The 27,661-nt window shown below is 39.4% G+C and overlaps 1 protein-coding gene across 1 annotated transcript in view; it reads left to right on the top strand.

Annotated features, from left to right (window-relative positions):
* The window catches only part of LOC107184679 (chromosome unknown open reading frame, human C10orf67), a 45,889-nt gene extending 20,000 nt beyond the window's left edge, over positions 1 to 25,889 (top strand). The window contains exons 6-9 of the mRNA XM_015570516.1: positions 5,624 to 5,683; positions 6,223 to 6,372; positions 23,018 to 23,104; positions 25,797 to 25,889. Of these exons, the coding sequence (XP_015426002.1) occupies positions 5,624 to 5,683; positions 6,223 to 6,372; positions 23,018 to 23,104; positions 25,797 to 25,889 (390 nt within the window). The remainder of the gene's footprint in view (positions 1 to 5,623; positions 5,684 to 6,222; positions 6,373 to 23,017; positions 23,105 to 25,796) is intronic.
* The last annotated feature ends 1,772 nt before the right edge of the window (positions 25,890 to 27,661 follow it).

Genomic DNA, 27,661 nt, shown 5'->3' with positions numbered 1-27,661 from the left:
ATAGAGTGGGAAGCAAAGGTTATATTGCCCGCCCGTTTGTTAGCAATGTTAGACAAGAAATTAAACTACTCAGTCAGGAAGTTTGTGCCTGTATTAAGAACAGTCCCCATAGTTTTTGAATCATTTTTCCTCTTTATTTGAACTGTATGAGGTTAACCGGTGCTTATTCTGTTGCCCCCGGGGGAACCAATCACCTTTTATTTCGTTGTTTAGAAGTTTGTTGAGCCCCCGCTTGTTGCCAAGCAGCAAGATCTTTTATCACAAACCCCACAACAGCATCAGAGCCTCAGTCCCTCAAAACTAGGTTGGGGTCCATGTTTTCAGTGGAGGGAGTAAGCTTAAGGTTCCTCTTACAACCACGCTTTCCATGGCATACCATTGGGCCCAGCAAGGTCACTGTTTGGCACCCCTCGCCCCCCACCAGGCAGCCTGTTATTCACCGGAAATGAAGGTTTCCAGAAATGAAGGTTTGTGATTGCACTCAGATGGAGGAGTGGGAGAAGGGAGAGGGACCAGAGTCAATTTGTAAAACTTAAAAAACGTTCTCACTGATGGTTTTTTTGTTCCATGCTTGCTTATACAGTTTATTTTCTGGCCTAGTTAAAGCCTCGTTTTAAAAGTCATAGAGCTGATAGTAAAAAGTATAGGTAAGCAATAAAAGATGGAGCAATGGTATTCTTACATTGGCTTTAAGGGAAGCATATGAAAAAATGTTATATTTTCCTAAGATGCCTACGCTTAGTGGCATTCTTTTACTTTTAAATATAATTGTCATATAACATTGTATTTTAGGTGTACAACAAAATGATTCAATATATGTATATATTACAGAATATTACCAGGATGAGTTTCGTTAGCATCAATCGCCACACAGTTATAAACTTCGTTTCATGATGAGAACTTTTGATTTATTCTCTTAGCAACTTTAACTATATAATACAGTGTCATTAACTATAATCACCCTGCTGTACCTCACATCCCCAGGACTTAATTTGTTTTATAACCGGAAGTTTGTACCTGTTGATCACCCTCACCATTTCGCCCCTCCATTCCTTGCCTCTGGCAACCACCAATCTGCTCCTTGTATCTATGAGGTTACGAGGTCATTTGTGTGTGTGTGTTTTTTTAAAATATATTTATTGATTTCAGAGAGGAAGGGAAAGGGGGAGATAGAAACATCAATGGAGAGAGAGAATCATTGATTGGCTGCCTCTTGCAGGCCCCCCATCGGGGATCAAGCCTGAAACTCGGGCATGTGCCCTGATGGGTAATTGAACGGTGGGTGACCTCTTGGTTCATAGACAGACACTCAACCACTGTGCCATGCCCGCTGGGCTATGAAGTGTGGGGTTTTGGTTTTCTTTTTAGATTTTACTATAAATAAGATAATATACGATTTTTTTTCTGTCTGATTTATTTCACTTGGCATAATGCCCTTAAATTCCATCCATGTTGTCACAAATGGCAAGATTTCATTCTTTTTTATGGTTGAGTAAGATTCCATTACATATATATACCATATCATCTTTATCCATTTGTCTATTGATGGACACTTAGGTTACTTATATCTTGGCTATTGTAACTAATACTTCAGTGAACATGGTAGTGCACATACCTTTTCAAATTAGTGCTTTTTTATTCCTTTAGATAAATACCCAGAAATGGAATTTCTGGGTCACATGGTAGTTCTATTTTTAATTTTTTGAGGAATCTCCATAGTGTTTTCTATAGTGACTGCACCAATTTACATTCCCACCAACAGTGTGCAATAGTTCCCTTTTCTTCACACCCTTGTCAACAGTTGTTATCTCTTGTTCTTTCTTGTCCATTCTGACAAGTGTGATTTGGTTTACATTTCCCTGATGATTTGTGAGGTTGAGAACCTGTTAGCCATTTGAATATCTTCTGGAAAAATGTCAGATCATCTGCCTATTTTTAATTGGATTGATTGTGCTGTTTTTTGCTGTTGAGCTGTATAGTTTGGATATTAACTCCTTATAAAATATACTAGAGGCCCGGTGCACAAAAATTTGTGCATTTGGGGGGTGGGGTGGTCCCTCAGCCTGACCTATGCCCTCTTGCAATCTGGGACTCCTCGGAGGATGTCCACCTGCTGGCTTAGGCCGGATCACTGGGTGATCAGGTCCAAGCTGGCAGTCAGACAGCCCTCAGGGGATGTCCACTTACCAGCAGGGAGCAAACCTAAGCTTCAGTCAGACATCCTTACTGCTGCTGAGGAGGTGGGAGAGGCTCCCGCCACCACCACTGCCACGCCCCCCCCCCGCAGTGGGGACCCTCACCCCAAGGAGGTTTGGCCAGCCTGGGTGAGGGGCCATTTTCAGGCTGGCCAAGCTCCCCCGGTGACGGAAGCTCACAGCTTCTCCTTTTTTTCTTTTTTTTTATTGTGGGATTTATTTACCTTCTATAATTGAAACTTTGTTGCTTTGAGAGGAGCTCAGAGCTGGCCGAGGTGGGCAGGAGGGAAGCCTCTTGCTCGCTCCAGCTACATGGCCATGGCTGGCTGAAATCAGGTATCTGGGGATTATTTATCTTCTACAATTGAAACTTTGTTGCTTTGAGTAGGGCTCAGAGCTGTCCGCGGCTGGGATGCTTGGCTTCCTCTATCATTGGGGCAACCAAGCCTCCTGCTTGCTCCAGCTCCATGGCTGCCGGCCGCCATCTTGGTTGGGTTAATTTGCATGTAGTTGCTCTGATTGGCTGGTGGGTGTGGCTTAAGGCATAGCAAAGGTATGGTCAATTTGCATGTTTGTTTTTTATTAGTGTAGATAATTTCCAAATATTTTCTCCTAGCCTATAGATGCTTTTCATTTTGTTGTTTCTTTTGCTATTCAGAAGCTTTTTTGTTTGATATAGTCCTACTTGTTCATTTTTGCTTTTGTTGTGTTTTGAGCATCATATAAAAAAATTATTACTAATGCCCATGTCAAAAAGATTTTTCTCAATGTCTTCTTCTAGGAGTTTTATGGTTTCCAGTCTTACATTTAAGTCTTTCATTCATTCAATTTAATTTTTTGAGTGGTATAAAGTACGGGTTTAGTTTCATTCTTTTAAATGTAAATATCCAATTTTCCCAGCACTATTTATTGAAGAGCATTTTCTTCATTGAGTATTCTTGGCTACTTTGTCAAATATTTGTTGACTACACATATATGGGTTTATTTCTGGGCTCTTGATTCTGTTCCATTGGTCTACATGTCTGTTTTTTATGCTAGCACCATATTGTTTTGTTTTGTTTGTGTGTGTGTGTGTGTGAGAGAGAGAGAGAGAAAGAGAGAGAGAGAGAGGGAAGGAGAGAGAAACATCAATGTGAGAGAGACACATGGACCGGTTATCTCCCCCACTCTCCCTCACCTAGGGTTGGGACCAAACCTGCTACCCAAACCTGAGACTGTTTGCCCTTGACTGGGAATCAAACCTGTGATCCTTCAGTGCTCCGGCCAACACTCTAACCATTGAGAATACTGTTTTAATTACTGTGCTTTATAATATGGTTTGACATCAAGAAGTGTAGTGCCTCCAGCTTTCTAATTTTTTTAGGATTTATTTTTAAACCATTATCATGGAAGTTAATTATAACATTAGCCTTGAATTTAATAAACCCACTGAGATAACCTAACACAGTTCTTCACAGACATCAGTTACTATCTTCCCAGATCCCAAGATGTCATGAGACAGTTACATTTTATTGAATTCTGATCTATCAATAGGGAAGAGATAGTTTTTACAAAATCTTTATTTTTGAAAGTATTACATATCCTCACCTCCCGATTGGCCCCTTCTAGCCCTCACCAACCCCAGGCCTTCACCATCCTATTGTCTGTGTCCATGAGGGAAGAAATATCTTTGAAAATATATTATAGCTGATGTTTAGACACCAATGAAATTAATGGTTAGAGGTATTTTTCATCATTGTTTACTTTCATAATAAGATTACTCAGATTCAGATCACTGGCAATACTTACAAATTCATATTATTAAAACTTGTTTATTGAAGCATGCATTAATAATATATTTTTTTGACATTTGTGACAACGTGGATGGACCTTGAGGAAATCATGCAAAGTGAAATGTCAGAGGAAGACAAATACTATATGATCTCACTTTGTGTGTAATCTAAAATAAAAACAAAAAACCAAACTCATAAATACAGAGATTGGTGGTAGCCAGAGGTGGGAGGTGAGGGTGGGCTAAACGGGTAAAGGTAATCAAAGGTATGAACTTAAAGTTACAAGATAAATAAGTCATGAGGATGTAAAGCATCCCCACTGTATTATATGTTTGAAAGTTGCTAAGAGAGTAGATCTTAAAAGTCCCTACAGGAAAAACATTATAACTGTGTAGTGATAGATGTTAACTAGACTTTTTGTGGTGATGATTTTTCAATAAATACAAATATTGATGTACAACAATTAATGCAAGGTTATGTGTCAATTACACCTCAATTTTAAAAAATATTAATAAAATGCCTTTAATGCCTAGAAATTAAAATTGACTTTTTTTTTTGAGAAACAAAATCCAAGTTTATGTATTCATTTCTTGCATGGAAGTACGCCTCAATGACATCCTTTGCCTGAGACTGTTTGCCAAAGTCCTTAACCACCACACAACTGCAACCAACCACTTGACGGGGTTTTTCCTCTCTGTTGATTTTACAGAGGCTACCCATTCCCCTAGTTTCTTGTTTTCATCCATTTCATTTTGGTTGATATCTTGTTCAGCACAAAGGGCCTCCACCATCTCGGCATGCATGGGCTCATCACAGTTGGATGCAAGCACACAAAGGTGTGTTTGGTGCTACATTCATGTAGAAGTAGAGATACTTCTGCAACAACCTTAAAATTCCATTAAGTTAACTCAATAATTTAGTTTTGCAAACTACTAAATGAGGGTCTCTAGACTTTCTGAATTAAAATTGCATTCATATTGCCCGGCTGGGTGGCTCCGTTGATTGGAGCATCATCCCCTACAACTACAGGTTGCAGGCTCAATTCCTGGTCAGGGCACATACCTAAGTTTCGGGTTTGATCCCCGGTCATGGTGCACATGGGAGGTAACTGACCCATGTTTCTCTTTCACATCAATATTTTTTTCCTCTCTCCCCCATCCCTCTCTCTCTAAAACCAATAAACATATCCTCAGGTGAGGATTTAAAAGAATAATAATTAAAACAAATAAAATTACATTCATTACATTATTGAAGTGTGACTATTAAATTATCTGAATTTTCTCAAAAAAATCGTATAAGGCCTGAGATCTATAGCTAGTTGAATAACATATGAAACAAATTATTACCACACCAGCAAATAGTGCATGTTTCTCTATAATCTCTATTATGCTTAAAGCCATGGATAAATGCTAATGATCATAAATACTTACAATTTTGTCTATTTCTGTTCACTTTTTAAAATGCTTTTCTTCCTAGGTACAAATTTATTTTCTCTTCTAAATCATATTCAACATTGTAACTTATTTTCTCATAATAGTTTTGGCAGTCACGTGGTTTAGGATGCTACTCTTTCATTGCTAAAGGTAGTTTTATAGAAAATTCTCCCTTTTCATCTTTGCAAACAATACCAAATGACATGGGCCTTTCATTTCACAGGTTAGTAAACATAAAGAAGAAATGGAAATGAGAAAAAAGTGGGACGTCGTAAGTGACAAGGTTTGCATTTAAGTTTGTTTTTGCTTCTTTTATTCTGTGCTTCTCTTGTTTTGGCATCTTGAGTTTGAAAGAGAAGATGCTTACCAGTGAGGCAAGAAGTGTGAATGGGAGGCCAGGAGAGTTGAGTGTAAGCAGTGGAGAAAGCGAGCCTGGCATAAGTGAAAGGTGTCATCCTGGCATACTCATGCTCAGGCTCAATGGCTTGTCTCCACATTCCTGTCCCTTCACTCCTGCCTTCTATTCCCCTGCCTTCTTACCAAGATACAGTCCTCAAGCTACCACCATACCCCACTCCTTTCCCAGGCGGCTCCAGAAACCATTGATCTGAAGGTATGTTATTCTTTGTACACTAGTATTAATTTGCAAGTTAATTAGGCCTGGAGGGGGATTGCAGGACTGGGAGCAAGAACAGATCCAGGCCCTTTGGGACTGAGCACTTTCACTCTGCTACTTCAGCTCAGGGCAAGGGAAGAAAATAAAGGGACACGAATCCGAAGAGGGAAGTGAGAATAACAGAGCTGGTTCTTTTTGTGTGCCAGGGCTCAAAGTCATTGAAGGGGAAAGAGCTCACGTTTTCGCCATGGTCCTCACAACACAGGATGAAGCCATCCTCTTTTCCCAGCACTTCAGGGTCTAAGACAAAACGAGGGAAGACTTCAAGGAAGTCTTTAAAGCAAAAGCACTCTGAGGTAAGAACTGCTCCAGTGGCCACATCCTGTGACACCTTCTTCGGCACAGGGCCTCCTGTGCTGTTAGCAATAGCGAAACCTCAATCATACCTCACACCCAGCATCAACAAGGCCGCCAGTCTCAACACACCTGATTCTCCTGACTCCCTGCACACATCTGGGCAGGGGCTCTGGGTGCTTTTCTCAGCACCAGTATGTCTTTGTTAGGTCTCTTAACTTACCCAAGAAGATGCCACCGCTATCCCCAGCTCAATGGCTTATTTGACTTAGTCAGTAAGGCTTCGTAGATCTCTATTAAATTAGCAAGATTTGGAGAATCTATATGCCAAGCACTTTCTAGGCTGTATAATCTCTAACTCATCACTGCCCAGTAACTATCAGAAGCTTAACGAAGCTTCCCTCAAGGACAAGCAAGTATTCAGAGTGCTTGCTAGTAGTATTCTAGACAGACACCTGGGGCTGGCTCACTATCAGAGCCGTACATTCAAGAATTAACTTCTATTGCCATCTGTTTGCACAGCCCCTTCCCCAATGATCAGAATTGCTTTTGCTGGGTCTTCGGCAGTACAATTCATCTCCATAAAGGGCATGTCCAGAAGTAGCCCTGTGATGTTCAGTTTGACGTTGGCTTGTTATGTGGACGTTGCTGAGGCACTGCTCGTGGCATTACACAATGCCTCCCTTTATGTGGTCTTTTGGGGAACTTTCTTCTGCCCCTAGTTATGGGACCGGTTGTCTTTCTCTGAGCAATTGATCCTTCCTGTGAGCACCGTGAATTGTGTAACTGGTCAAAGCTCCTTTCCCACACTGGCTCTCAGGAAACTTAGAAGTCACTTGGTGAGTCACCTGGGCAACGCACAGCACTTCATGAAGAGTCTCTCCGCCTGCATATTTGATTCCCATACTCAGTTTTTTTCTCCACATGTTCCCATGTCCTTCCTCCTGCTCCCACAGCGGGCAGAGCTGCCTCCCTAACACGCAAGGCACGTAGGGGCTGAGCAGAACCCTGCGTCTGTGTGGTCCTTGCTCCACTGGGCACAGAAAGATCTGGGCATCTCATGCCAACTCCCAGGCAGATGGCTCACTGCTCGTAGCCAGCGGAGGAGTGAGACAACAGGTAGAGAGAGGCCAGGGGTTGAGAAAAAGCATTGTCTTCTAAAAATATTTTCACTTTGTAGGAAGTCTAGTCAACTGGAAACTAATGCAATTTCTCAAGGAGGAGAATGACATTTTGGGGGGAAATTTGGCACATGACTAGCCCATGTTTGGGTTCTAGAAGTAAGATTTTTAGAATCCAGGTCTTGGGAAGCTTTTATTTTTGATTCACAAAAGAACAAAAAACAAAGACACAAACAAGAGAGAACCCTGCCTGAGTAGGTGGTGCTGCCTGCTGACGGGGCAGAAAGACCAGCCATACTGGGTGAGGGGCTCTAGTCCACGCTTTGACTTAGTAAGCCTGTGGGCAAGCCCATATCCTGTTCCAGAAGGCTCTGCCAGCTGCCAGAAATCAAGCTGAAGGGCCGGCTCTGTGCGTCAAGGCTCTGAGATGAATGTGGACAGGGCTGCCCAGCAGAGTTAGCAACTGGACAGAGTGATGGGTCCCGGAGCCCGAGATGACAGCAGCAGGGGGAGCTGCCCCCATTCCCACAGCAGCCCAGGGCTGTAAGTCAGTTCTAGAATTCCAGTTTAGAAACTCCTTAATTTACAGATCAAAATGGAGTTTCCAAAATCGCTGCCACAGGGAACAGGAATACTGCCTGTTCTCACGGAACATACATAATAAAGGAGAGACAAGGTAGACAGGATCTCTCAGAAGATGTCATTTCAATAGGATTTTCTCGTAGGATAACAGTTTTTCCTTCAAAATGCTATTACGGTTATCTTGCTGTTGCTAACGCATAATAGTACGTTTTGTTAGCTGGATAGACTCGGAAGTTAATGTGTAACAATAAGTGAAAATTGGACTGGGGGAGGGGAGAGATGACGTAACCTGGTATTCCATCTTTCTATTAATTAACTTGATTTTACAGCGTAATGTAGTTTTCTAGTTCACCGTTATTACTAGCATATGTACTTTTGTTGTTAATAATAATTTTGTTATTATAAGGGCTCCCTTATATCACCTTACCATGTGGCCTATTCTTCACCATAGGTTAACTATAGACACTCTGGTTATAATTTTTCTGTTTCTCTCTTTTAAATATTTTTATTATATTGAGGTAGTTGGACACCTTAAAAATGATCTTTAAAGATTTAATAATACTACCACGTGTAAATGACCAAACGGAGAGCTTGCTGCAGGAACTTTTAACTCAGTCATTTAACTTATCCAATTAATCATACTTATTTTTTGAAATCTGTGTCATTCGGTGGGAACAGCACACATGTCTCACTCTGGAGTACACAGTGATAAACCGAGTGTTTAGCCAGTCTGAAAAATGCGATATGAACATTGCTGTCTGATTTCTATTTATGAACGATTTCACAACTTAAAATTTGTATTTGGACAGTGTTTTGTGCAAAGTTTATTTTTTGATATCTGTAAAGCATTTCAAACATTAAGGTTTCACAGAACAAGGTTAAATTGGATTTCCAGGTCCCCCTACCCTACCCCCCAGCCAGGGTAATTCGTTAATTGAGGTTGCACCCAGTGAATGCTTCCCTGGAAGATTTCTGAGCGTCCGTGGGGTAACCTGGTCTGTGCTGGCGGAACATATGTTGTGTGCTCAGATCCGCAGAAAGCAGTAGGACCCTTCTTTGTGGGAAATGGGACATGGGACAAGGTCAGTTATGTTCCCATTCTTAAAGTGCATGCAACACCAAGCAATTTGTACTTGATACCAGACTTTAATTAAAACTCTAGAACATGATTCTTTTCATTCCAGAGTTGTTAGGTGAAATATTTTTTTTTTTGCAATAGTTTCGCAATTGTGACTATAGTCACCCTTTAGGTTAGTATTTTTTTTAAAGTTATTATTATAGGATATAGAATTGTTATTATTATAGGTATATATATCATACGCTACTTGGGTGAAGGAAAAATCTTTCTTTCTGAAACTTCCCATTCCTTTCCTCTACAACCTGTTTATTCGACTAAATTGCACATGAAGTTTAAAACAAATGCCACCTGAGAAGAAAATAATATAACCTGTTCATTGTTTCATTCTTTTGTCCCGTGGCTTGGTTGGATACAGCAGACACTTAATAGTTCCACAGAGCATTGTGGCAACGTCAGCATTTTGCTCATTGCTGATCTGGCCCCAGGGGGTGGTGCCGAAATACAGCGATAGGACCATTCTGGACACGTGTGTGGTCTTCAGACGCTGTCAAAGAATATTTACTGTATTTTGGTAGATTGTGTTGACACAGAATTCTCCTTATGCTGTATCTCGATCTCATATTATGAATAACTTTAAAATATAGAGGTAAATGAAGTAATATACCAGTACTACAATTATTTGCTTTATTTTGAAATCAAAATTTTCATTTGCCGTTAAAATGAGTTCAACTTTAGATTCTGTTCTTAGAGAACTGAAATAGAAAATCTCCTATTTAAAATTCAACTGAAAGGGGGCTTTTACTTTCTACAGCATATTTAAGGGATTATAAATTTATTAGGTCATCTGGAAAACCAGATGGGCTGAGCCCCAAAATGGCACCAGCTCCTACCGCATTTTATTCTGAATAGTTTGATGACAAATTGAATACTTTCCATTTGTATTTGGAAAATAAAATATTTGAAATTAAAAATATTTTAGTGAAAATAATATCTAATACTTGTTGCACAAATAAATTTTATTGCTAAAATCAATTGAAGGGTTTTATACTTTGTCACTTGTGTATTTGTTGGAGGATGATTATAAAATTTTATTTATATTTCAGTATCATTTAACTTAAATCCTAAGATATTACCATAAAAACCAGGAAAAGATAAATCTGAGATTTGCGTCAATTTCTAGTCTTCCTTAGACATTTTCAGTCATGGGGTGAGATGGCAGGTCCTGACCACATGTAATATCATCCTTGACTTTGGGGAGCACACAAAGCAGCCATCTTACCCCCGACTGCTTGGTGTTGCTTCATTCTGTCTGCCTGGGTTCAGCTGTGGTCTTCTCTCCAGTTCCCACTGGGCGTTGAGGCCAGTCTTGAACACCAAGTCATTTGGCCAGAGTCCTGACACTGCCCAGACTTGGGTCTTACTCCCAAAAGACTGAACACTTTGAACTGCTGTCACTCATCCAAATTGCCATGATTAATTCTGTTGTTTGATGCTATGAGTTATATTATAGAACTGCTTCACTACTGACGCTCAAGGACAAAGTCAAGCCCAAGGTACCCACACCCTTTTGGACATTGGCATTGGACTGTTATCTACCCTTTTTGGATCCAACACTAGCAACTTGTTAGTTTCCCGAGCCCTGATTTCTTCAGGCCTAGGGTCTCCAGGTCCCAGCTTTCTCCTCAAACCCTAAGGACGTTTCTGTAAATTACAATACATATCAATTTTTTTCAGGAATGTATTTTCATGGAGGGTGGTATTTAAACTTTTCCTCATTTGATAGCCTTTGTTTTCTTCTCCTCAGTGTAATCCCTTCTTGTTCATCAAGAAAACCTTAAATAAAACAAAAAAGTTAATTGATCCTGTCCTATGTGGCTTAATGGTTTGAGTATCAGCTCGTGCACCCAAGGGTCTCAGATTTGATTCCTAGTCAAGTGCATGTACCTGGGTTGCAGATTCGATCCCCAACCTGGTTGGGGCCCAAAACCGAGGCAACTGATCAATGTGTCTCTCTCACATTCATGTTTCTTTCTCTCTCTCTCTCTCTCTCTCTCTTCCCTTCCTTCCACTCTTTAAAAATCAATGGAAAAATATATCTTCAGGTGAGGATTAACAAAAACAAAGTTATTTGTTTTTTCAAATTTACTCATGTATTATATATTACTCCTACCATAACTTGCATATCTGCTCAAACTTAATCAATGATATATCACTGAATTGATTTAGTGGTAGCCAAATCTAAAGAGTTCTTAAGTTTTGTGAGCTTGTGCAAGCCTTACAGAATTAAAATACACTTTTATTTAAGCTTTTAAAACCCTTGAAAATAGATTGAGGCTCCTCTTCATCAATATTAAGTGGGGATTCATTCCTTTGTTGAATATATAAATATATATAAATATCAAGAATCTAAAGACAAGTTACCTACAACCCATGTTATGGAGTCCAGTTAATCTGACAGTTGAGAGGATATGGTAAACCCACATTTGGTTTTATGCCACCAGAATTGGTGAGCATGTGTCTAGACAACCTAGAGTGCAATTCTGGCTGTCTGTTTCTCTAGTTGAGAATATGCAAGTGGATTTTGATTAAAATATGTAGCATGTCTATCTGGCTTACATTAAATAAGTGATAAGCACATTTTAAAGGTAATTTTTATATTAAACTTAGAAAGATTTCAATACATGATTTCAGATTCTTATACCACCATTGGAAGAGCTAGAAGAGTAAGTATTAGGAAAACAAGAAAGATTTCAGATTAAAGCACCCAAGCAGCTGGTTGGTAAGAGATTAATAAGAAGTCAGTACCATCCTAGGTACCTTTTGAAATCTCCCACCAAATAGTTTTGTCTCAGCAATGAAGAGAGTGTTAATAGAATGCTCTCCAGAAAGTCACTATGAAATTCATATAAGCAAGTCCATTGGTCTTGATTTAAATGCCCTTGCATAGTCTTTCTAATGTTTCCAACAAAAGTATAGCTTTTTAAGTTCCTGACACGTTGTACCCTTCAAAATTGTAAAGTTTCATATGTAAACAAAATTGTAAAGTTTAATAATAAAGATGTAGATATACATTAACAGCTGATAGCTCAGTTGATGTTTCTTTCTTTTCAAATTTAACCCATTGGAATTAATAATGTATGATAAGTATATATACATTTTGGAAGGACACCCTGTAGATATTTTCATGTAACAGTAACTGATAGAATTTATTACAGCAAGATTTGCATTTCATATCTTCATTTAAGCCATTTCTGGAGCTTTCATTTCTTTATGTAGACCTAAGTTTCCATGTAGTATTATATTCCTCCTTCCCAAAAAACTTTTTTCCCCCAAGTTCTTATAGTACAGATCTACTGACAATGAATTCTCTCAACTTTTGTTTGTCTGAAAAAAAAATTTATTTTGTCTTTGTTTTTGATAGAACTATTCCAAGTGTAGAAGTCTGGATTGGCATTTTTATTTTAATGCTTTGAAGATGTAATTCCATTGTCTTTTTGTCTTGCATAGTTTTTGACAAAAAAAAAATATCTACTGTAAATTTTCACTTTGTTTCTCTAATGTGTCTTTTACTTTGGAATGCCTTTAAAATTTTATCTTTGCTTTTCGAGAATTAAATTATAATGTTCTTTGGGTGTTTGTTGTTTCCCTTTTCTGAGTGAACTTTGAAATTCTTGAATTTGTGGTTTGACATCTTTTTTAGCCTTTGACCATTATTTCAATTAATTAGACCATTATCTCTTTTGCCCCATTCTCCCTTCTCCTTCTGAGACTCCAAGTACACCTATGTTCAACTGTTTGATATTGTCCCACAACTCATGGATGTTCTGCTTAATAATTCTGAATTTTGTTTTCCTCTTTGTTTCAGTTTGGGGAATTTTTGTTGACTTACCTTCAAATTCACTGATTGTTTTCCTTAGCTGTATTGAGTCTACTGATGAGTATAACAAAGAAATTTTAAATCTACTGATGAGTCTAACTAATATTTCATTTTTGGTATTGTCTTTTTTATTTCTAGTATTTCCATTTGACTTTTTTTACATTGCATTGTTTTTTTGTTTATTATTATTTTTTAAAATATATTTTTATTGATTTCAAAGAGAAGGGAGAGGGAGAAAGAGGTGAAAACATCAATAATAAGAGAGAATCATTGATCAGCTGCTTCCTGTGTACCAAGCCTACAACCTGGGCATGTGCCCTAACCGGGAATTGAACCATGACTTCCTGGTTCATAGGTCGATGCTCAACCACTGAGCCACACTGGCTGGGATCCATTTGACTCTTATGTTTTCCATCTCTATGCTGAAATTCCTTATCTATTATGTATCATGCATGCTATTCACCCTTGGTCTGGGTTCTTGAATATTTGAATTATAGTTATTTTAAAGTCCCCATCTCATAGTTCCAAAATCTGGGTCATCTTTGAATCTGTTTTTTTGTTGATTGCTTTGTCTCCTGACAGTAGGTTCTTCTCTCCTTTTTTGTGTGTTTCATAATTTTTTTTTTGAATGCCAGACATCATGTGTAGGCTAGTAGAGACTGAAGTAAATAGCATTCATACCTGAAAATGGCATGCCTCTTCTTTTTTTTCTTTTTTATCCCCACCCGACGATGTGTTTATTGATTATAGAGACAAAAAAAATCTATGTGAGAGGAAAACATAGATAGATTGACTCTCACATGCTCCCCAACCAGGGCTCAAACCCATAGCCTAGGTGTGTGTCTGTCCAGAATCAAACCCACAACCTTTTTGGTGCACAGGATGATGCTCTGACCAACTGAGCAATCCAACCAGGGTGGCATGCCTCTTCATATATCAGGCTATAAAGAACTGAGCCATATAGCTAGAAGTTGTGTTGAGTTGAGTTTGGTTGTTGCTGTGGTTCATTTTAGTGGACCACAGCCTATATATTCCTTTTGTGATAGGCATGTGTTTAGAGTGGGAGTGTGTGCTGTTCCACCCTTAGCTTTCAGCAGAACCTGTCCACCTGTGCCATAGAGTGGTTCTCTCTTTATGTATCTATTCCTCCCTTGGTAATAGACTGCTATTGCCTAGTATTTCATAAGTGAGGGGAGAGATGGTTTTATCCTTATTCTAATCAAAAGACGGTCTCTGGAAAGTGCTATATGCTTGGCCTTTAGAGATGATCTTTCTCAGGATTCCTGTCCCTCTTCCCTGTGGCAATCTACCTCTGCCTTATGCCTAAACTTGACCTTGATTAGGTGTTCCTATCCCTGCTGCAATTCTAGGAAACTCCATTTGGTATTAGCACAGTCTCTAAGGCATAAGACAATCACCAACCCCTCCCCCGGAGGAGGAAAGTGTTTCTTTTATTTCGCCCTTGTCATATGTGTTCATCTGTGCTATGTAAGCAAGAGCTCTGATGCTTTCCCCAGCCTTTTGTGAAGGGGATAGGGCTTGGTGCCCAACACTTCTCCACTGATCACCTTCTTTGAGTCTGATTGGCCAGAGGGTTTGCTTCCCCTCTTCCAGGAACTTAAGTCTTTTGTTTCCTGGGATACAAGGGCTTGGGAAGATACTTTTCTCTTAGCAGCAGCTGATCCCCTCCACAAGCCTGCATCATCATAAGTCTCCTGCCCTGCCCTCAGTTTTTCTCATGAGCATCTTGTAAGAAACCGTGACTAAAGCTGTGAGCATGAACTCTTCTATAAGCATGTGCCCCCAGCTACTTCAAACTGCTCTCCTAACCCATAATGCTCTTCAGGAGTTCTTTATATTTTAGCTTGTTTTTTTGTATCTGCTTGTGTTGCTACTGGGATGGTACTGCTTCTGCTGTAGGTAAGACTCTTCATGTGTCATAACTCCCCTTGGAAAGGCTCGCTTCTCTGGAATGCAGGTCACCTGGTTGTGACTTTAATTCTCTGATAGGTTCAAGAAAAGTTGCCATTTTGTAGTGTATCTGAATTTTTCTTGTTGTTAGTCTTGGAATGGCATTTTTTTTCATCCTATATGAAAGCCATAAATCTGAATCTGTTATATAAAACAGATTTATACTTACACAAAATAAAATAAGAAAGAATCTGCCACCTTGACATAATCATTAAAAATCCTTTGTAAACATCCTTTCAGACAAAACTTGATGAAGATTTGCACATACAACAAAATATGGGTGACTTCATTCAATACCATTGAATATATAATCACTCATGTGCAGTATTTCACTCCATAGAAGTAGCACAGTTTAGTTAACCAATTTCTATCAATGTATGGTGCCTTCCTGAAATATTGTTTCTCTTCCATTGCTGTTATAAACAATGGCTTCATAATCTTTAATAGGGACATTTCCATCTTGGAAGTGTTCTGATTACAAATTGTTTATATTGAATAATTTCATAGATGCGAAGCTGCTTCTATATACTGATTTCCCACAGTGAACATAAAGTCTAGGATAAGCTGGAGCCAGGTGAAGAGGCCAAGCCCCACAATGACTTGGGTGGGCTTCCAGGCCTTTGAGAAGATGTGCCTGAAGTTTGCATATGGCCTGGATCAACCTGGATTCCATAGGGCTTCATAGCTCAGTCACCTGCCAAAATGTTTCTGAGGCCCTGGGCAGACAGGGAGCAGTAGCACCCTTGAAGCACATCAAATGAGGAAAGCCTTGTCATATTTTTAAAGAAGTTCTCTAGCTTAATGTTCTTTTTAGAAGCAAATTTACTAGTGTTATATGTAGATAGATATTTTGTTTTGACTTCTGGTCTACACAGTGATTAGTGCTCGCTTGCATAAAGCCTTATGTTTTAGTCTCAATGTTTCTAATTTTCAAGTCTCTTCTCTCCAGATTATAAGGACGTGAGGCTAGTCCTCCTCTCTTCATGTGGCTTTGTCACTCCCTCCTCCCACTAACCACCACCCACTGGCACATTACTGGTGTTCAAAAAGAGTTGTTTGCTTAGGAATTGAAAGAAAAAAATATGTTAATTAAAAGTCAAGATTAATGAAGTTTTAGAGACAGAAGATCACCTTCAGAATGCATTAGAAAGATTGTTTTGATAGTAATATAATTGAAAGGAGAAAGAGGCATTAAGGCCAGGAAGAATGGTCAACGTTTCAGAAGAGGCATGTTTGTGGAAATTAGAAGAAATGACAGAATGTAATGACTCTTTCATTGACAAGGAAAAAGAGAAAGAAGACATGATAAGGAATATGGTTGCTCTGTGTTAGTGAATATGCATCATTGTACTTCTGTTATAATAAACCTTGGCTGTTCATTCCTAATTTATATGATTATATGTATGAAATGTTTCCTTTTAAAACAATGTTAAGTGCTTAAAATGGGAAACAAAGTTAAGAATTATAACTTCTGTTATAAAGAAATGTCATTTCTTAATTTTATGAATTTTTAGTTATAAATATATATACATTTAAAAGAAAGTGAGAAATATTTGTAAGAAATTATTTCTAATCACAACTTTTGATTACCTTTATAATTGTTAATTTACATTTTCCTACGTAGGAAGCTATCTACTTTCATATTGATCTTACCATTCATTTTCACCTCTTGCTATTGTTCAGCCATCCAATATTTGTACCTGTCAATGCAGTAGTCACATAAAGACCAGCGTGTGTGTTCTAGAGAAAGTGGAATGTCAGCAGCTGACAAAACAAAATGACAGTTTAATGTGGACAGAGCCAGTATCCAATATAACATGCTCTAGCAAAGCTGAAAGTTCAACTCAAACTAGAGAGCAAACGCTCTTGTCTACTGGGGTGCTTTTTTTTTTCTCTCTGAAAAGAGAAGCTATCTTTGTCATTATCACTGTGAAGAGTATTGTCTGTTGGAGAGATTGAATGATTGTTTGCTTTACAGAAAATATGCTTTAGCACAGTCTTATCTCTATCATAGAAGCCATCATTTTATGAGAGACAGGAAAAGGGAGCCTTAAAAATTTTTACTAGATGTGAATTTAAACACAGAGTTTTTTTTTATAAACTTTCAATTACTGATATGCCTTTGGACATAGTGAAATAAATAAATATAAATGTCTTTCTACATGGAAGCTTATTTTGTTTTACCAACTTGTTTTTCTAACTTTCCATGGATGAATTTTTCAAATTTGAGTTATTTTTTTCTCTGTTACCATACTGGCACATGCCCTCCAAAGCCTGTGGCCCTTTCCCCAGGGATTTCCTAGGTTCATATTAACCAGATGGCAGTGAACTCACTCCCAGCCTGTGCCTTGGGGGAGAGGCATTTGAGGTGGATTATGCCCTTTATTTGAGCAGAAATAGGTGGTATGACCCCCAAAAGTACATGCCTTCAGGGACATGAGTGACCCCCAGGTTTTTGAAGCCAAGGAAGCTAATGATAACAAAGACTTCTCGTTGTTTTTGTCAAATTGGTGGTGTTGTGCCTTAGACTTTCTGTTTGATTAGCTTCCTGTCATATGAGCCTTGGAAAGACAGTCAGTCACTATACTGGTGGTGGTAGGTGGCAGTTCCCTCTAGGAAGTTCGAGATACAGTGTAGACAACTAAGGGGGAAATTATTGGGGTCGTTCTAGGATCACCAAAGAGCTCCCCGGGACTGTAGGAACTGATGGAGTAGGAGTTAGAGTTTACAAAACTAAGTAAGAGTAATGGGTTAGGGCCCAGGTTAGGATTAAGCCAGCCGTGAGAATTCTATCAGCCAGGGATGAATCAGAACTACAGATCAGCTATGCCCAGCCTTCTATCCCTGACCTATGCTTTTCCATTTCTATAAATATTATGAATGCCCTTATTCTAGTCTTTAGCTGGTGACTCCTGATTCTATCTCTAGAACTGATCCCAGTCAAAAATCCCAGGCCCTTGTCCCAGTTGCCTATTGTGGGTTTTTATTTGATTGTGCCTTGGGTATCTCAAACTGTGTCTGAAACTGCATTTACCAAATTCTTCCTTAATAAAAGGTGAAGGAGGAAGAGGAGGGGGAAGGAAGGGAAAGGAAGGAGGAGGAGGAGGAGAGCGAGAGAGAGAGAGCGAGAGAGAGAGAGAGAGAGAGAGAACTAGCACACAAAATTGTCTCTATTTCTATTATTTTTTCTTATCATAGTGAATAGTACCATTCTCCATCTAGTTGCTCATATAAGAAATTATAGGCAGTTCTCTTCTCACTCAAAATTGCCCTAAATTCTATCTCTTTCATAATTCCTCTCAAATATATTTTCTCTGCATCAGCCCTGTTTTCTTTTCTATTGTATCTTCAGTGCTTCAAATGTTTCCTGGCACAAAGTAGTAATTCAGCAAATATTTAGTGAGTTAAAAAAAACAAAGAAAATAAACAAAGCCATTAGCCCTGTAGGAAACAGTTAATTTAGGAAACAGATACAACCTTTAAAAATAAATACATTTTGGAAAACATTCAAGAGAAACTTTTATCCATTAAGCAGGACAGGCTGCTATGAAAAACAAAACAAAAAATCTGAGGAAAAGAATAATTTATTGAAGGTAACAATTTTTTTAAAATAGCAATGGGCAGGGTGAATAATAAAATTGACACAACTGAAGATCTAATTAATTAAAGTGGAAAAAAGTCTCAAAAATAATGTAAAATAGCAGACATAAATTATGAGGAAAGTTAAACAGTGGTTGCTACAAGAAAATAAAACAAAGTATTCAAAAGGAAAAAAAAATATTTGAACCCTGTTTCTTATATTCAGCTAAAAACTAAGTATGAAAAGAAAAAAAGATATGCAGGGTGATTTGCACACAATAAAAGGGAGAAACTAGGTATGACTCAGAAGTCAGGGAAGCTAGAAAAAAATAAAGTTGAAACATTAAACTAACACTTGGAAGAGACTTTTTTCAGTGGCAAAGTTTAGTAACAGGTTTACACTTCCTTCTCTATGGATAGTTTCAATTACTTAGGCCTGTAATAAGTGGTATTTGCATAAACACACTGTTAATATTATTTACTAAATTTCAGTTTTTAAGAGTCAATGTGTAGATAAAGCATGGGGATTTACTTATAGTCAGAGAACAATCTTATAGACATTGACAATATAAAAATAACATTCCTTCTAAAAACTTGGAAATTAGGTGAGAGAATATGTTGGAAAACATAAAAGTCTAAATAAATTTCCATTTTCACAGGGAGGAGTTAATATATCAAGTATACAAGTTTATATATATCAGAATCATTATAAAAGCAACAACAAGCAGGTGGGAGAGAAGGTGAAAGGTAATATGAATGCTCTAAAATCTTAATCTTTATTTGTGGAGAGCCCAAATCAGTAAAGGCTATTATCCTATATAATAAAAGCCTAATATGCTAAGTGTCTGACTGTTTGACTGTTCGACCAGTCACTATGATGCGTACTGACCACCAGGGGGCAGGCACTCCACCCAGTAGGTTAGCTTGCTGCTGGGGACTGGGTGAGATGGGCCTGACACTCTCTGGAGCCCTCCCATGGTCCCTCCCTGGCCCCAATCGTTCATCAGTGGGGTTCCTCAGCCTGGCTTGCTCCCTCTTGCAATCTGGGACCCTTCAGGGGATGTCAGAGAGCTGGCTTTGGCCCAATCACTGCAGGTCAGGCCAAGGGATCCCACTGGTGCATGAATTCGTGCACCAGGCCTCTAGTTTATTTATAATGATAACGATGAGAAAAACTAAAAAACAAGAAAACAACAATACCTTAGCTTCTGGGAAGTAAGAGTTATATGTTCACGTATACTATTCTATTTGCAGTTTTTAAAAAATATGTGCATACATTATCATTTAAAAATCTAAGGTAATATGAATGAAGAAGTCAATAGCGTAGTGTATGTGAAGTGTCTGACACAGAGTAGGCACCCAATTATAGTTTTTTATGGCTGCTATTAAAAATTTTATTTTTATATGTGGTAGCTGATTCAGCTGTGTTCTCTCTGTCCCTTCAGATACAAATAAAATTCGGGTCAAACCAATTCTGTGCTTTGTGGTAGCCTAGAGTGTGTCCTCTGGTGTCTGCAGATGCCATGGTATTGTGGTGGTTGTCACTGTGAATGGGCTCCTCCCACCGAACTAAAGCACATTCTGAGTCATTGTGCCCCGCTTGCCATCCCAGTTCACACTTTGTTTAATTAGATGCTGAATTCAATCCAGTCCTGTGATTTCTACTAAAAGCATCCACTCACATGACAACTTTGCATTTGTAAGTTTGAAGAGGTTGAAGAAGGTTAACTGACAGGAACAGTTCATATCACGAAGATGCTATTTCAAATTAAATGTTGCACATCACCCCTGGCAAATGGTCAGCTGCAGCTTCACCACATATTCACATCTCTAGCTCTATGGTCTTGCCTAGCCATTTTCTCTTTCTCTAGCTCTCTTCTCAGCTTCCACCTCTGATTGCTTGGGGGAGCTTTGGAGGTCCCTTTTGTTTTATTTTGCAAGACTCCTACTCCCATACCTGACTCCAGATTCCACTTGGCAGAGCCTACCCTATGGAGATGGGCAACAGATCAAGGGACTTTTGGGTCACAGAATCCACTAAAGAAGTTAGTGGTGGCAATAAGGGACACTTTTTCTGTCTATTGTTTTGGAATACAGCAATAACTAACCAAGCAGACTGTTATATGCAGTATATTTTCTCACTGCCATCTACTCTTCTCATCATCAGAGTAACAAAAATTCACCCTGAGTATCATCTAAAATAAAAAGATTGTTTTAAAGCTGTGTCTTCACAGGTAATAACTGCCCATTTCATTTTTAAAAGATATAATGGTAAAATTTGATCACTGTATAATGACAGAGTAATGTATTTTTAAAAAAAACTATAGTGGGAAAGTTGGTCTTAATGGACCATAATTACCCAATTGCAAATCTATCCTATCTAATAATAGAGAAACATGGTAATTAACCATAACTTCACTACCCTTCCCATTGGCTAATCAGGGTGATGTGCAAATTAACTGCCAACTAAGATGGCAGTTAACCGCCAACAAAGATGGTGGTTAATTTGCAAATGTAGGCACAATGCAGGGAGGTGAAAGGGAAAGGACGGAAGAAGCCCACTGCCACTGATAGTGATCTGAAACCCAGCGGGGAGCCCTGCCCCCCAGCCATGATTGGAGAACCGGGCGCCTTTGACACTGGGGCCAATGATAGTGGGAAGCAGGGGTGGAGCCGGCAATGGGAGCTGGGCAGGGGTGGAGCCGTCAGTCCGGGGAGCTAGGGGTCCCTTGCCCAGGCCTAAAGCCTTGGCCAAAGACATTAGGCCTGGGCAGGGGTGGAACCTGCAATCGCAGGGAGCTGGGGGTCCCCTGCACAGGCCTAATGCCTTGGTCAGAGGCATTAGGTCTAGGTAGGGGCAGAGCGGGAGATCATGGGGGCTGGGGGTCCACTGCCCAGGCCTAACGCCTTGGCTAGAGGCATTAGGCCTGGGCAGGGGCAGAACCAGACATCACGGTGAGCAGGGCAGAGTCAGAAATCGTGATCAGCTGGGGGTCCCCTGCCCAGGCCTAACGCCTCAGTCAGAGGCGTTAGGTCTAGGCAGGGGCAGAGCGGGAGATCACGGGTAGCTGGGGGTCTCCTGCCCAGGACTAAGGCCTCCACCAGAGGCCTTAGGTCTGGGCAGGGCTGGTGCCAGAGATCGTGGGTAGCAGGGGCGGAGCCGGGGATGGTGGGAGCTGAGGGTCCCCTGTGCAGGCCTGACGCCTCTGCCGGAGGCTTCAGGCCTGGGTAAGGGGCCCATCCGGTGATCGGAGGGTGATTAGGGTCGACTCCTCTGGCCAAGGAGTCAGGCCTGGGTGGGGGGTGGAGCCGGCAATCGGAGGGGTCTGGGGGTCCCCTGCCCAGGCCTGACACCCCCTTCCCCCAGAGTGCACAAATTTTTGTGCACCAGGCCTCTAGTATATATATAAAAGCCTAAGAGACCAAACAACCAATCGACCAGTTGCTATGATGCACACTGACTACAAGGGGGCAGGCACTCAATGCAAGAGCTGCCCCCTGGTGGTCAGTGTGCTCCCACAGCGGGAGTGCTGCTCAGCTGATGGACCCATCCCAGTGGACTACCAGCCCAACAGCAGCCACTCACTCTCTCAGTAGGCCTGCAGGTCCAATCTCCAGAGAACGGGCCAGGCACTGATGGACTGGCACTGCTGGCATGATCTTGACAGTGCAGCAGGTCTCCTGGAAGTTGGCCTTGGGCACCACTGCTACTTCTCCTCCCTAGATGCTCCACAAGAAAGAAACGATATAAAATCAGCCGGCAGGTGGATGCTGACAAACTGCACTAACATCAGCAGCATGGATCTGAATCCCAGGCTGGTGAGGGGATCCCACCACTCACCCAGATTGCCAATCGTGTCCCATCCCCTCCCCTCCTCCCCCTCCCCCCGCTCCTCAGGATGGGCGCCAGATGCAGGGTTTATGGCTGGCGAGTAATGCTGCTGCTGCTGCTGCTGTGGTGCGAGCCTCTCCCAATTGGGACTGACTGAGCAGGAGCCCGTGGCAGGCGCAGTGGGGCTGGGATGAGTAGGAGTGGCAGGCAGGAAGGCAGGAGCAGCAGGCAGCATTGGACTGCTGGTTTCAGCCTGATCCCCACAGGCCACCCCAAGGGAACCCACCTTCACAAATTCGTGCACCAGGCCTCTAGTGCAATATATAAACACTGAACTTTATAAATTGGATAAGGCAGAGACAATCCCTGTGGGACTCTGGTTGACATATTTAAGTCTCAGGTTCCTTTCTCTAAGCTGCAGAGAAGCCACATCTTTGCATTTATTTGAAATGTTATACAGGGTAGGGCAAAGGTAGGTTTAGAGTTTGTATGGAAAGTAATACAAACATTAATAAATAATAACAAGAATAAACTCTGTTTCATGTATTCACAACTGTAAATCTACTTTGTCCCACACTATATTTACCTTGGTTTATTTCCTTTCCAGGTTGCATCTGATAAATCTGTTGAGACACATGAAGATGAAGAGGTGAAAATTCAACCTGAGTATCATCTAAAATACTCAGTGGACCAGGTATAATATGACTATTATGACCATTATTATTACACTAATTATTATTCATATTGATGCTGGCTATTCTTAGTAGCAATGACTTTGATGGAGAATTAGTTTTGTTTCTTGTTTTTCCTCTTAAAAAAAAATCTTCGTTGTTGAGAATATTACAGATATCCCCCTTTTTCCCTTCATTGCCCCCCTCCATCCAGTTCCCACCCCACTCCAGACCTTCACCATCCTACTGCTTGTGTCCATGGGTAAGATCTTTGGTTAATCTCCTCCTCACCCCCCTACCCACTTCCCTCTGAGATTCATCAGTCTGTTCCATGCCTCTGACTCTATTTTACTCACCAGTTTGTTTATTAGATTACTTGTTCACTTATTTTGATTTTTAGGTTCAATTGTTGATAGATATGTATTTGTTGTCATTTTAATCATATTTTTATCTCTTCTTCTTTCTCTCCTCCTCCTCCTCCTTCTCTTCTTCCTCTTTTTAAAGAATTCCCTTCAACATTTCATATAATACTGGGTTTGTGGTGATGACCTCCTTTAGCTTTTTCCTGTTCGTGAAGCTCTTTATCTACCCTCAATTCTAAATGAGATCTTTGCTGGGTAGAGTGATCTTGGTTGTAAGACTTTGCTATTCACTACTTTGAATATTTCTTGCCACTCCCTTCTGGCCTTCCAAGTTTCTGTTTGAGAAATCAGCTGACAGTCATATGGGTACTCCCTTGTAGGTAACTAACTGCTTTTCTCTTGCTTCTTTTAAGATTCTCTCTTTGTCTTTAATCCTTGGCATTTTAATTATGATGTGTCCTGGTGTGGGCCTCTTTGGGTTCCTTTTGTTTGGGGTTCTCTGAGCTTCCTGGGCCTGTAAGTCTATTTCTTTCACCAGGGAGGGGAAGTTTTCTGTCATTATTTCTTCAAATAGATTTTCTTGCTCTCTCTCTCTCTCTTCCCCTTTGGCACCCCCCATAATGCAAATGTTGGTATGCCTGAAGTTGTCCCAGAGGTTCCTTATACTATCTTCATATTTTTGGATCCTTTTTTCTTTTTGCTCTTTTGCTTGGGTGATTTTTGCTTACTCATATTCCAAATCATTGATTTGATTCTCTGAATCCTCTACTTTAACTGTTGATTCCCTGTAAATTATTTTTTTTAAATAATTCTTTCTTGTAGAAAGTCCCACTATTTCCCCATTGACCCCTACCAGCTTGCTCCCATCCCCCGCCCAGGTCCTTACTACCTCATTGTCTATGCCCATGGGCCATGCACATATGGATACAAGGACCTTGGTTGGTTACCTTCCAGTCCCCCCTCCTCCCACTTCTCTCCAAGATTCCACACAACGCTCCATGCTTCCATATCTCTGTATCCATTCCATTCATCAGTTTATTTTGTGACTTTCCACATATGAGTGAGATCATGTGATATTTATCTTTCTCTGACTGACTTATTTCACTTAGCATGATACTCTCCAAGTCCCTCCATGCTTTCTCAAGCGGTAAGATACTCTGTTTTCTCAACACCGTTTATTGAAGAGACTGTCTTGAATCCAGTGTATGCTCTTGCCTCCTTTGTCAAATGTTAATTGAGAGTAATGACTTGGGTTGATTTCTGGGTTCTCTGTTCTGTTCCATTGGTCTATATGCCTGTTCTTGTGCCAGTACCAGGCAGTTTTGATTGCAGTGGCTTTATAGTATAACTTGAAATCTGGTATTGTGATCCCTCCAACTTTGTTCTTCTTTCTCAAGATTGCTGCAGCTATTTTGGGTCTTTTTGATTACATATAGATTTTTTTGCATTATTTGTTCTAGATCTGTAAAATATGCTGTTGATATTTTAATAGGGATCTCATTTAATCTATAGATTGCCTTGAGTAGTATGGGCATTTTAATAATGTTGATTCTACCAGTCCATGAACACAGTATATTCATCCACTTATTTATATCTTCTTCTATCTCTTTTTTTAATGTCTGTAGTTTTTGAATATAGGTCTTTTGCCTCCTTGGTTAAGTTTATTCCTAAGTATTTAATTTTTTTGTTGCAATGGTAAATAAGATTGCTTGTTTAGTTTCTCATTCTGAGAATTTATTACTGGAGTATAAAAAAGCCATTGATTTTTGGGTGTTGATTTTGTATCCTGCTACATTGCCAACTTCATTTATTAAATCTAATAGTTTTTTGGTGGAGTCTTTAGGGTTTTCTATGTACAATATCATAATGAGAGTTTTACTTCCTTCTTTCCAATTTGGATGCCTTTTATTTCTTCTTCTTGTCTGAAGGACTAGGACTTCCAGTCCTACATATGTTGAATAAGAGTGGTGAAAGTGGTCATCCCTGTCTTGTTCCTGTTCTTAGGGGAAATGGTTTTAGTTTTTGTCCATTGAGTATGATGTTTGCTGTAGGTTTTTCATATATTGTCATTATCATGTGAGATATGCTCTCTCTATTCCCAATTTGCTAAGAGTTTTTAATAAAAATGGGTGTTGGATTTTGTCAAATGCTTTTTCTGCATTTATTGATATAGGTGTTTACCTATGCTGCCATCTTCGAGAATTAGTTTTATGAAGAGTCAGAGGACATGATTGCCTCCATAATATGATTCTGGGGTATAACCCTGACATACTCAAAGAAATCCTTCAGATTTATGGAGAAACAGGGTGTATTGTTCATGTAATTAACTTTGTGATGTATTTTCTATTGAAAGGTTGAAGAGAAACATACTTTGGAGAAGGAAATAGAAACGTTAAAGAAAAGTTTAGAGAATGAAAAAATGTTGACGGAAAGGTACTGGAAATAATGATTAATAACTACTCATTTGTAACTAATACAAAATTTAACTATCTATAAATTTATTACAGGTTTAGGAAGGAATCAGACCGGATAAACAAAATATGGGAAAAGAAATTTCTTATTCTCAAGAACAGGTATAGTGTGGTAATATATAAAAATTCTAGTTATAGAAATGTGACCTATCATCTTTTAAGGAAATGAGGCGAAATTTTTCTGTATATATTAATTAATATTAACAAGAAGTTCAAAATAATTGTACTAAAATAGAATGGTAGTCAAAGTCACCTCAAAGAAAAAATAATTTAAAACTTTCATTTCCAATGTCAATGTTTCAACTTCTAATGGATCAGCAGTACCTATTGATTCCTGGTTTAATCAGACCTGCATAATCATTTCTTTTCATAGGGCGTTAAAATGTTTTCCTGCTCATTTGCACATATTCATATATAACTGGTCTATAGCTTCCTTGTAAAATTGCTTTAAATACTAGATCCCCTTTCCATTTTTAGACAGGCAACACCAACTCCTTAATTCTCAGATCTAATTTTTATTCAGATAATTATTTTAATTTCTCTTCCCCATGTCATCTTTGTCTTCTTAAATATGGAGAACGTAAAAAGAAATGAAGAAAGTGACACTAAAATTCTGAAAAAGCTGAAAGCAATGCCAATTAAAAAGAAATGCTTATTTTTCTCTTGTCCTAACATCTTAGTATTAAAATTCTATGTTCTGTTCTCTCGGTTTATGCCATAATTTCCACTAGAATTTCTTTGCATGTTGGAAATTTCTTTGCAAGATTTTCTCACAGTGAAGCATCTACAGGATAGATTCAATGTTGGTCTGATGTCGTAGGTCACACTTGAGGCTCATACCTAACTTCATGGGATGATAATGCCATACATTTGCACTGCACTTCATAAACATACAGAGTGTGTGTGTGTGTGTGTGTGTGTGTGTGTGTGTGTGTGTAAAATTCTGAACATTAGCACTGAAAAATCCCAGGTGTCATGGTTGAGAATCTACATAACAGAAATACCACCAGATGATGAGTAAAGGATCTCTTCCTTGTGGTAAAACGTTCTGCTTTCCACTCCAGCTTGTGTTTCACATCTGTGATGATAACTATTTTGTGCTCTGAAAAAATGTGCATATTAGTACTTCCCCTGTCCCTTCACAGAGTTATTATAAGGAGAGCATATTAATACAGGTGAAACTAGAGGATGAGAACAAAGGAAAGTTTAAACACCCACCTAATTTCATTTCCCCACACAGGGAATTGGAGCTATCTCTGAAACTGAATAGAATGCCTTTCCCTTACTTATTTCTGCGGGGTTTACTTTCATCCTTAAGATTTATCATGTATCTGTCCCTATGGAATTCATTCTCTACTCAATGACCATTTACAGGAATATCTCAGTTTTACTTCAAATTGATTTGCTGTTAACCAAGATGTTGACAATCATATTTATCAACTTGGTCTCTGAAGACTTTATGTTGTTATCTAAGTATTTAGAACAACAGGAAGTATCATTACACACTTTCTATATGTTTTCTCATTTAATTAACTAACTAGAATATAATGTTGGGACATAATGCATTTGTTCATAATGGTTTGGTTGCATCACCAAGGGCTAACTCAAGGTAATACATGCAACAACATAGAAAGTGCTGTGTCATGGTGTGGTATGGAGATTAAGTGTATAGAAATGCCATAGATTTCTTGGCGTTAATTTTGTATCCTGCTACATCGCCAAATTCATTTATTAAGTCTAATAGTTC

The sequence above is a fragment of the Myotis davidii genome, unplaced genomic scaffold (assembly GCF_000327345.1).
Source record: "Myotis davidii unplaced genomic scaffold, ASM32734v1 scaffold86, whole genome shotgun sequence".
NCBI classification, from domain to species: Eukaryota; Metazoa; Chordata; class Mammalia; order Chiroptera; family Vespertilionidae; genus Myotis; species Myotis davidii.
The sequence above is the reverse complement of the archived record's forward strand: the minus strand, read 5'-3'. Positions and strand labels throughout refer to the sequence as shown.